An 11,642-nucleotide genomic window follows, 5' to 3' on the forward strand; every position below is an offset into this window, starting at 1 on the left:
ACACAGAGATTTCATTCTGTATGTCACAATAGCGAAATGCAAAGGCTTTTCGGTCGACCGCACCATGAGCATTTTCCCTTTTGTTTTGCTGACACCTGCTAATTTTATTCTTTGACTTGTTTCTTCTGGTTTCTGTTTTTTCTTCCCATAATTTCTTCTTTTTATGATATCCAACGTTATTTTAGCTTTGCCTGTTTGTTTAATAATAACAATTATATTTATGTATTTTCGCTTTTGGTTAGGTTAGTTTAGCCACAAATAAGATTGACAATTTTTATTTTATTTTAATGTATTTGTTTTAAAGATTAGAATAATTACTCAAACTATGATAAGAAGTCATCCACTTTAAAAAAAATCAAGAATCATGTCAGTTTAAATTTGGGAAAGGCGTATCAATTTTTGCCACTAGATGGCAGCAAACAACTGAAAGCTAGTACAACTAAGGATTCTTAACTTGTTTGCCTTTCATTTGCTCAAACCAAGGCAAACAATCCAAACGCAGACAGTTACATTTGTAAAAACTAAAAACAGCATTTCATGTAAAACAATACAAGAATACAAATTCCATCAATAATCCAGTTCCTCTTTTACACAAGTTTCACTGTCTTCTTGCACTTTTCAGATTCTTATGAGCCTTTTGCTTAGTGTTACATAAGCAGGTTTTTCCCTTACAGTTCACATCTATTGATGTGAACTGTAAACTGTGCAAACCATCATGGTTAACTAGCCATAGAAGTTCTACCTCACTGCTCCTCCAAACTGTCTCTTCAAAGGTGCACAATGGAGCAGAGAAAAATGCAAATCTGGTCCTAAAAATACACCTAAACCTCTCGTCGCATTTTGAAAAAGCAAAACTCTGCAATTTGTCTTGTTTGCAGTTATGTTGGAGGTTTCTCCAAGTGTTCACTTATCAGTTGACTTTTTTTAATCACAGCACAATGTTTGTTTTTATGTCAGCTACACTACATAAGTGAAAAAGCAGACCATCATCAGTCAATCTTTTAACTGCTTCAGACTGTCTATTTCAAAAAATACTACTGTCTTACAGGTAATTCCAGTGTTGTCATGTGATGGTCACTGGCATTTCAAATAAGGAAGTATGTAGCGTGACTGCACTTTCTGCTCGGGCCTGTGGTTTAGAGATTCCTTTAGCTGTAGTGGAACCAATTTAGTGCAACTTAAAATAATCCATCCCAGCAGCACCTGCTGCCTGATCAGCGTGTCAGGAAGCTAAACTCGGAAATAAGCCGTGTTGTCAGTCAGAGCAGTAATACAATTTAAAACTACCTTTTTTTTCCGACAAAGGTTCTGCTTCTCTATCACTGAATTACTAAATGTCTACAGCATGTTTCAGTTCAAAGTCCTTAAATCCCCTTTTTGCTGCGTAAAAGACAAAATCACGAAACAGGACTTGACCTTTGCAACGTCTTTGTTCAAAAAGCTGGAATAAAAATAAAACTCCATTCTGTGATGGTCACTTCAAATCTGTATTTAATTAAACACAACATAAAAAATGTACTTATTGATGAAGCTGTGAAATGCTGCTCTGCAACAAAATGGGTTTGCAATCACCTATCAAAAAAGTCAGAATCATTTTTGGACAAGGGAGAAATATGGAAAGAACAGTACGATCATTTCAGATCTAATTATATAAAGCAGGAAAAAAAATCAAAAAGAAGTCAAAAAAACATTTAAGTCACAAGTAAACAGAAAATGTTCCACAATTTTATAAAAGATCCGTACCAATATATTTGCAAAGATTACATGTAATATTTGTAAAAATTCTGCACATCTGTCCTGAGATATAACTGTCCATAGGTTTTACCAGAAACTGGGGATGATGTGAAAAAAATATTGTATCTGACTGGTGGGTATTTAAAAAAATAACACAGAAAAAATTAATGTTTTTTTTGTAGATTCACTTGTAGATGCAACAAATGAAAGAGAAAAAAATAACATAAAAAGATAAGAAAACTGTGATGTTGAATGATTCATTTTGTTGCATTTCACTTTCACAATAGCCAATGTTAGCCAAATAAAAATTCATGCAACTGCAAAGTTTAGTCAGAAGCAGAAGCAAAAAATGCCCTTTCTCACCGTTGGAAATGCTCCAAAAAAGCCACAGTATTTCTCAAATTTAGCTCTTTTTTTTTAACTTTAAAATAATTTTTATTTGGTACTTTTGAGGTTTATATAACTGGGAAATTGCATTTCTTTTTTGATGTGCATCTTGAACAGCATTCTCCATTAAACAGATCTGAACATGCAAGTTTTTGATTTGATTTGTTTTAGATTCTTTTGCTTCTTGAAACCTTAAACATATAAACTAAAGGAGTGAAGTGTGAAATTGTGCATCAAAGTGAGTCTGTTTCACAGGTATCATTCTGTTTGCTCATAACTATCACCTTTCTGGCATCCCACAACCCCACACCTCAATGCTTTGCATGCACGAAGAGCGCGCTCAGACACACAGATCACTGAACTGTGAGTCTCGCATGCTCCTTTGGTTTTGGCTCCTCGGGGACTGTCACCCCACCCTGGCCTTCCCCTTCATGTTCAAATCAATTGATCTGTTCTTTACTAATAGGTTTTGTTTTTTTGAAAATGAAACAAAAATATTTAAGTACCAAAGATGGGTTAATGTGTCTTATTAGGGTTCCAAAAAACATTGTTCTCTACAATCTGAAATTTGTTTCAATAAATCCTCTCAGTTTAATGACTTTATTACCTTCGAAGATGCTCACAGTTTCACCTTGTTTATTTTCAGTACATTTCTCGGTCTGTTTCCATACAGAAAAACACGAACTGTGATTTACCTGATTTTTTTTTTTAAGTTTCAAAAGCATTTATTGAAATTCTCACAACCAATTCGAGCATTCACTTCCACACTGGTTTTACTTTTAAATAAACACCTTGCTTGCAAGGGGGTTTTAATTGCCTCCTCAGGCCTGTGTAGGCCGTGTAGATCCTTCCTCTTTTTAATGGCAGAAGTTCTGTGTTGGATCTTCTGTTTGGGCTTCTACCCGCGTTTCCTGTCCAGAGACAAACAGTCAGTCAGGGATCACTGTTGTGACAGAGTGCAGCAGTGAGGACACAATCTAGTCCTCAGCCAATGACTGAATGAAACACATCTGAATAAAAAGATTATTCACAAAAAAACATAAAAAAAGTTTTTTTCTGATCTTACCATTTATTAAAATTGATGGTTGATTACAATAAACTACTTTCCTGTAATTCAACTGACTTCCCTATCTTCACTTTTACATGTTAGATGTTTCCTACTCTCCTCCAGGGGCTCCATCTGTTCGTGCACCAATAAAACATTATTTATGTAGTGTATAAAGGATGACCTTTGATGTTCTCCTCCATTCATCTTTGTACAGTTTACACCTTTATTTTGGCTAAAACCTTGAAGAATTCAAACTTGAAGAAGCTAGATATACTTTTGGTTTTAAGGACACGAACTGATACCAATTTAGAGGATCTGATCCTTGGTCAGCGGCTGTAGTAGCATGGTGTGTGAGTGTATGTGTGTATTTGTGAACACAACATGTGTGGTTAGGTGGCTTTTTCCCTGAGTCCCAGGATGTGGGTTCAGCATCCACCTGTCCTTCCACTGCGAGCGTCCTCAGCGCTCTCCCAGTTCCTCTCTGAATGCCTATTCTCATCTACCCCATGCTGCTTCTAAACCAAAGCGCTCCCCAGAGAATACACTAGGGCAGCAGCCCCCCTGGCTTGCTTAACACAGCTTCTTAGTAAATCACAACTTTCCACCAGACAAAAATATCAACCACACATGTTTTATTAGTTTGAACAGTTTTCCATCAGAACTTGTGAAGTCAATGCAGACGGTGCAGAGAGTCAACCACGCAATGGAAAGGTCAGCACTGAGCCTGCAGCCCAATGTTGGGAGAGTAAATGATGAATCAGCAGAGCAGATTTATCCACAAATCTTGAAAGACAAAAAATGTGTTTTTGAATGTTTGAAAAAAAACCCTAATGTATTCTTATTCCTCTTTTGCTGAGTTCCTTGAAGTGCCTTCGTTCTCAAAAATCAGAGCTTCTTCCTTTCAGCAGTCCTTAACAACACAGTGAGCCTGAACGTAGGAGCACATGGCCACTGCTGTACGTGATGGCAACATCAGTCGTGTTTGTCTCTGATGGTTTATTGTGGGAAGCCTCAGACGCCACAAAGACGTGTTGCAATGTGAAGACACTCAAACTGCAGACACTGATAAAGTACAAAACAAATCCACAGACGCTGGTAATCCTCTTTTCATCTTGTATCTCCAGCAAAGTTGAAAGGTAAAAATAAAATCCTGAACCCAAAGTGGATTTGTTTAAACAGATTAAACAACAATTTAAAGCCTTTTCTATTAATTTTTGTTCCATGTTGCTCAGATGTTGTGATATTGTCATAATTATTTTTTCTTGATCTTTATTTTATTGAAAGAAAAAAAATGGAAGTAACCTAAATGATCCGTTTTAACTTTCCTGTTCTTTAAACCAACATTTATAAGAAAAACCATCAATGTAAAAATAGCAGTGTGAACAACTATTCTGCTGTAATGGCAAATTAAAAAGAGGACCAGTAGACAATCTTCCAGAACAAAAGCACAGATGTCAAGTTTAAATAAAAACAAAATGTGGACATGTGTCATAACTTTTCTACCATACTAATTTGTTGGTATATTAAAAAAAGCTTGTTGGTAGATAAAAAAAATAACACTGGTGAAGTAAGGCAAGGCAAGGCAAGGCAAGTTTGTTTGTATAGCACAATTCGTACACAAAGTAATTCAAGGTGCTTCACAAAACAGAAAAATGCATTAAAATCACAATACAGCATAGAAATAATCAACGTAAAATTTACTTTAAAAGAAAAGAAAAAAAAAATTGAAAATTGATTTAAAAATAAAGGAAGGAAAGGAAAGAAAAGTGCAGATAGGACCTTTCAGTCATATACACGGCTAAACAGAAATGTTTTAAGTCTAGATTTGAACATGAACACAGAAGAGGCCTGTCTTACGACTTCAGGGAGGCTGTTCCAGATTTTAGCTGCAGAATATTGAAACGCTGATTCCCCTTGTATACAAAAAAAGATTTATTTTCGTTAAACATAAAAAGCTTTCCTAAAACAAAACTTTGACAAACCAATTAAAAATATTTTTAAAGGTTTCTGATGGGAATAAACTGACATAATAATAAAACTACACAATGAGAAAAGCAAAAAAAAAAACAATTTAAGTTGAAAAATATATATAATTTTCACAACAGAAAATGTCCCTTCTAGTTAAATTAATCACATTGCTCCTTTCAAAAATACCAAAAAATGTATTTTTGTAAAAACTATACTTTTTACCCTTATCTTCCTTCATTACTTTGTTTCTGTAACAGAAATTATGCTGGTGTTTGATTGTAAATTTGTGTATTCCTTTTTAAATGTGTTAAATACCTGGTTTTATTGGAAAGACTAAATGCAGTTAAAGAACTGCGCTACCCCAACCCTGAAAAAACGAAGACAGAAAAAAGGGGGGAAGTCAGTTTTCTGTGACAGTTTTGAGCTAAGTTCCTGTTCTGAGGAACTAAACCAGATCCACCACATTTAAATAGAAGCACACCAGAACTCGTGATGAAAAAGCCGTCTGTGTTAATTGAACCAATACATGATTTTTTTCTAAGTCAAGGGACTTGCTCTATCCAAAAATATTGTTTGATTACTGAGGGCACGTGACCTTTTTATTTTTGACAAGGTTATTCTGAAAAAGTTATTTTTGTGTCACACATCAATCAAACCTTTATTTAGTAGCCAAAAAGTAAAAAAAAAAGGTTTCATAAATCAATCGTCAAATGTTCCAGACATCACCAAAACCAAAAGGTAACGTTTCCGTTTAAATTAAGCTGTGAGGTTTACAGATGTGTATCAGCTAACAGGCCTGTTTTCAAGCAGGGTTTCAGTAAAAACACTCATCTCTTCTGATTTGAAATTTAACCACAGAAAACAGGTATTTGAAAAATGTGTGACCACAACGTAAGACGACAATTGGAAACCAAAGGTTTTTTGGATGGGAAGTGAAAACACACCCACATAAAAAAGTCTGTTCAGCGGCCCGACAGAAAAACCAGTCCGACACTGAAAATCCTTGTACATAAGGATGCGGGGGTTGGACTGCACTAGTGCATAGTCATTAGAAAATTAAATAAGATGCCTTTATTGTTCTGGAGCTATTTACTGATCTAAACTTTGTTTCTTTATCTTATCTCCAATTTATTCATAAGAACTCATCCTCTCTGTTTATTAAATTTTATTCAAAGATGTTTGTTTATAGAGGAGGAATTTAGAAATATCAAGCCTCTGTTGGTGAGTCAAAGTTGTGGTAAAACAAATGGTGGTTTAGACTGGATACAGTCATTTTTTAGCATTAAAAGAAATATACATAAATTGTACACAAATGCATTTAGGAGTTTTGTTTTGCAGTTTGCAAGATATAATCATGACAAGAAAATCTATTTTTTTTGTGCCATTACCTAAGATCTAAAGTGATAGGTTGTGAAACTACATCAAATAAAGAGTAATACTGACAGTATAAAACCAAGTAACCTATATTTAACTAATTTATTAAAAATGTACCTTCTCCGAATCTTTGTATTGTGATATTTCTGAACAAAAGCTTCCAAATTTTGCAATTTTTTTCCTTTATACGCGTGCTGTTTTTTTTGAAAATGAACGACCTTGGGAGTAAGATAAGATAAGATATTCTTTATTGATCCCATGTTGGGGAAATTCAATTACTACAGCGGATTAGTGCTGAAGAACAACAACAGCAATGTGCAAAAAGAATGAAAGGGTGTTTACAATGTGCAAAAATACAAAAGTAATAACATTTAACAAGAAGAAGAATCTACACCTATATACACTATTACGACTTAACATATGTTATACGTAATAATAAAATAAAATAAAGTAAAAGACAATATATTCAGATGGGCTATGGATGCATGATAACCAGTTTTGTACATGCATATTTAAACTTTGCCATTGTACATTTTAACAGCTGTGGGAATGAATGACCTGAGGAACCTTTCCTTCCTACATGGAGGGTGTCACAGTCTGCAACTGAAGGAGCTGCGCAGCGCCTCCACTGTCTGACTCGAGTGGGTGAGAGGTGTTGACCATGATGGATGTTAGCTTGACCAACATCCTCCTTTCCCCCCACTTCCTCCACAAAGTCCAGTGGACAGCCCAGGACAGAACTGCCCCTCCTGACCAGCTTGTTGAGTCTCTTTCTGTCCCGGTCTGTGCTGCCTGCTCCCCAACAGACCACGGCGTAGTGGATAGCAGAGGCTACCACAGAGTCATTAACCCTTGTGCTATCCTAGGCACTTTAACATTGGGAGTTGGGTCATCTAGACCCACTAGACAGTGCGTTAAACCTTTTTTCTTCAATGATTTGTGATCTTCACTCGTGTCCATGGATTACAGGAAATCTTTCCCCCTTTGTCATGGTCGGGAGAGCACGTCAATGTAAGGGTGGGGTCATCTAAGATAGCACAAGGGTTAAAAGTCCGTAAGAGAGGCACACACACTTCAAGGGACCTCAGTCTCCTCAGAAGGTGGAGGCGACTTTGGCCCTTCATATACAGTATTTCATGCAGGCAGCTCAAGCAGTGCGTTTACCTGGTGACTCCTCCCTGCGGGCGGTTCAGTCTAATCAACTCACCTGTTCAGCGTCTACTTAAGCTCCAGGTGTGCGGTCCAATCCCTCTTCATCCATTTCCGCGAGCTCTGCGTTCGTCGCCCCACCCTCCTCCCCGGCTTCCACCTGTGAGCTCCGTTACGGGTAATTTTATACCCAAAGTTTTCTATGGAGATCCTTGTTTTGTGAATCTGAACGGAGCCTTACGCCAAACTAAAAGAAATATGGAAATAAATCTTTCTTTACTGCATGAGTCGTCTGACTGAAATTATTTTATTCAAAAATGTGATTCAAAAAAATTCAAATATTTTCAATTTATTTAAATTCAAAAGTCCACATTGTTGTAATATGACAGGAAAATAGGAACCAAAACACATAGTTTTGCTTTAAAAACTTTAATTGAAAATAAATTTACAAAAACATGAAGAAATAAAGCTGTAAACCTAAACAATAGTTGATAGTAAAACCTATCTGTGCATTAATGCCCCATTGCATTGAATATTTCACATTTTCTCTTACAAAAATATCTTTGATGTCTTTGAGTTTTATGCTTGGACTAAGATGACCGAACTGGCAACTCACCTGAAAATCTGCACACAAAAAAGATGATGACAAAGTAAAATCTAGTTTTGGGAACAACACCTATAAAACCGCTGTCAGAATCCAGACATATAATAACATGTAATATATGTATTTTATATGTTTTTTTTTTTTAATAATCAAGCAGAGGGTAAGGACAGTTTTGTGCTAGCCATGTTTACAAGCAAAACAGTAGTTTTTTTACACTGAGCTTCAGCTTGGAAACACTATCAGCAGAGAAGGATGTGTGTTTCCTTGCCTTCATGTGTGCTCATTCACCTTTTCATTGTGCGCAAGAAAAGCATCCCTGATATGTCTTTTTTTTTGGGTGGAGGACATTCTGGCGGGCTCCTGTCAGGTGGTGCTGCTTCTGGGTCAGGCAGTGATGGACACATTGTCCCTGTAGCAGGTTGACCTCTGGGGAACACTGTAGCTGCACAAGTCCTGGTAGATGCGCGCCATCTGCTCAGTGGCCAGATCATCCCGCATCTCCAGGTTTGGGTTGCTGCAGTAGGCCTGAGAGCGGTGAACATTTATTGTCTCTAGCATGTGCTGGCAGTTCACCATACTGATCTGCAAGCCAGGGAGGGAGCACAAAAGAAAAACATGTCAATGTCTGAGTTCTAGCAAATTTTTAGCTTTTAAAGTGAGACACTTGATGTGGATTTACCTGCACAATGATGAGTTTTCTCTTTGCGCTGTTTAAGTCACTGAGCTCCTCTCCAAAGCACAGAGTCACTGTGGGGTCGGGAGCGGGAATCTGACCCTCCTGATATAACTGCAGAGCTGGAAGATTCCAGAAAAAGGAGAAAATATTGAGAAGATTTTATCACATCGTCAATCTAACATTTCTTTTCATAAAGTGTTCAAATGAAATCATGCCACAGCGGGCTCACCTTGGAAAAACTTTCCCGTATCGAAAATCTTCACCACGGCATCCCTATCCAATTTGCAGGGCATGGAGCTGTACTGGCCCACATCTCCCTGCCCACTCCAGAAGACGCGACTCTGGCAGAGCCTCTTGATGAAGATCCCTTCCTGATTGGCACGCACCAGGATGCCTCTCTCAATGTGGCCCAACAGCTTGTGAGTGACGAAGCGCTGCTCGCTGTACTCGATGAGCTCAGCTGGGGGGAAATGAATAGTCTGCATGCTGTCTGAACTGTAGAGGGCACCTCGTCCCAGGGGCTGCTGGGGGGAAATGCGGCAGCCTTCGGGATGAGTGACGAAGGCGCTGTGCATCAGCTTCCCTCTGTAGTAGAAAGTGATCATCAGCTGAGAGAAAGCTGGAAGGAGAAAAACCCATTTTTAGATTATCAATATTTATTCAACACAATAAAGTACTTTTTAGTGCTTCTATTGCAATGCTTTGATGGTCAACGTGAGTAAATACCTGAAGTTAGGCTGCTTGATGGTAAAGGGTCTTGATTCAATGGCAAAGCTGTAACAAAGAAAAGAAAGAGTCCATTTTTAAACACGGTGACTGCAGCCACTCTGCCATGTCATTGTTTTGCTGCATCATCAGAAATACAGTCTCTAACACAATCTCACGAAGAAATAATCCCTTAAGTCAGCAAAGTTCAACAGGATGTTAGTCAATTCTTCCATTGCAGAATTCAACCGATGAGAAAAATGATTGGGCTTTCTTTTTTTTTTCACAGAAAGTTGTTTTTTAGAACTGAAGTAGCCTGAAGAGACAGTTCAGTGTGTGAGGAACAACTCAAGAAGACACCAGAGACCTAAATTATGTGTGAAAGGTCTTATTTCATGTGAATAGAAGAAAGTTAAATTCACCATTCATGCTGCCTTGGGACCAGTACTCTGGACTGGCCTGAATGCTGCAGCCGTCCTCCTGCAAAAAGACACCATGGAAATTAGAGCCTGTCAAAACAATACCTTTATACAACACACAATAGAGCTAAGCGGAGTCCGTGCGTTCGCAGCGCTACAAGGGTTGAAAAGGAAAAAAGCTGGGCGCGCAAAGCGGATCACAATTAATGTGGAGGTTCATCTCGAAACAAGACGGCAGGATAACATCTATAAGAAATAATGAACGAATAAAGGCTAATCTTACCTCTTTAATGAATTCTTCTATTTCTGAAGGGCTGCAGTCCATGTCTTTCATATCACTTGAGCTGGTGGGTGCTGGGATGGTCATCATGGAGCTCTTACCATCTGAGAATGGAAGAAGAGCAATTGAGGTTTTCTACTGTCTTAAACACGGTAACTGTCATTTTATCTGTCAGGATGTCTGCTGCTGTTCACAAACAAAGAGGGAATGGAAACATCTTCTCTAGTTTCACCACAACTTAGCACGCACACCTCCATAAAAAAAAAAGACTCACTCTTCTGCTCCTCTTCGGGCACAATGCGGTACACTTTGTAGGGCTCTGAGATGTCCAACTGTGATCGCTCGGCCACCTCCTCGAAGTCAGGACTTTTATTCAGGGCACAGCGGAGTCTGGTCTTCCATGTTGCAGGCTCAGCCTTGTCTCCCTCCTTAAACTTGCCTTTAAACACAGCCCAAGCCTGTGGAAGGGGGACATTTCAGTTTTAGAGAGGTGCTGGATGTTTTAGTCCTTAAATTTAACAAAAAAAATTATAACTATTTAAAAAATACAAATAAATACTAATCATTGTTCGTAAAATATTGAAATCATTGGGTAACGAAGGAAAAGTGTGACAAATGATGCTGCTAAATACAAAATGTTCTTAGATTGTTGTTGGATAAAAAAGCACAGAAAAGCCTCCACCTTAAAAATGGACGCATCAACTTCTTGGTTGTAATCCTGTTTTCCTGCGTGTTTCCATGGAATTCGGAACATAGAGTGGTTTTCATCTTCCCACTGCAGGCCGGAATACTGCCCACTTTGGATCTGCTCAATCAGCCACTGCTTCAACCTCCGACCCCCTGAGTTCAACATCCTGATAGACCGCTCTTCTCTGTAGATGACATAATATAAGGTATTTATAAAACAATTAATGTATTAATTAGTAAATAATCAAATTATTTAACTTTCTAGGTTTTTGGAAATTAAATAATATTGAATAACAAAAACAATAAGAAGTAAAAGCACTTACAGTAGTTAAGGTGAGTTCTGTGAGTGGTGCTGATCGATAGATCCACCGTCACTTAAAATCAAATGCGAGACACAGTCAGGCCCAAAGTTTATGAATTATTGGGCGGGGGCGGGACTTCACCGCCCTTCCTCATGCTGACCAATCAGCGCACACGTGGCTTTTTGAGCCTGCCCAGTCCGGAAGACGTTTTTCTCTGAACTGAGCGATTTACAAGAAATGGCCTGGCCGGGAGATTGTTGTAAAGCAGCTTCTACCAGACAATCACAAGTTATTCTGCTGCGGGTTTTG

The 11,642-nt window shown here is 38.0% G+C and overlaps 1 protein-coding gene across 2 annotated transcripts; it reads right to left on the reverse strand.

The window, feature by feature from the left end:
* Positions 1-8,073: 8,073 nt before the first annotated feature.
* Positions 8,074-11,459, reverse strand: irf8 (interferon regulatory factor 8). Of its 2 annotated transcripts, XM_023953506.1 has the most exons (9): positions 11,355-11,459; positions 11,027-11,216; positions 10,619-10,802; positions 10,348-10,448; positions 10,068-10,125; positions 9,667-9,714; positions 9,170-9,559; positions 8,944-9,059; positions 8,649-8,846 (listed from the first exon to the last, which is right to left on the reverse strand). In XM_023953506.1, exons 2-9 carry the CDS (start codon positions 11,195-11,197, stop codon positions 8,649-8,651), a joined length of 1,266 nt encoding a protein of 421 aa, XP_023809274.1. In that variant the 5' UTR covers positions 11,198-11,216; positions 11,355-11,459. The 2 variants fall into 2 exon arrangements, with proteins under 2 accessions (XP_020569339.2, XP_023809274.1); XM_020713680.2 differs by lacking the exon at positions 11,355-11,459 and having other exon boundaries at positions 8,074-8,846; positions 11,027-11,197.
* Between the last annotated feature and the right edge of the window lie 183 nt (positions 11,460-11,642).

This window comes from Oryzias latipes, chromosome 3 (genome assembly GCF_002234675.1).
Source record: "Oryzias latipes chromosome 3, ASM223467v1".
Classification (NCBI taxonomy): domain Eukaryota; kingdom Metazoa; phylum Chordata; class Actinopteri; order Beloniformes; family Adrianichthyidae; genus Oryzias; species Oryzias latipes.

Coding starts and splice junctions, on each gene's coding strand:
- irf8 (XM_020713680.2), bottom strand. CDS start 11,197: ATGTTGAACTCAGGGGGTCGGAGGTTGAAGCAGTGGCTGATTGAGCAG. Junction 10,803..11,026: donor TTGATGCGTCCATTTTTAAG/GTGGAGGCTTTT, acceptor CCCCTTCCACAG/GCTTGGGCTGTGTTTAAAGG. Junction 9,060..9,169: donor TACGGGAAAGTTTTTCCAAG/GTGAGCCCGCTG, acceptor GGAATCTTCCAG/CTCTGCAGTTATATCAGGAG.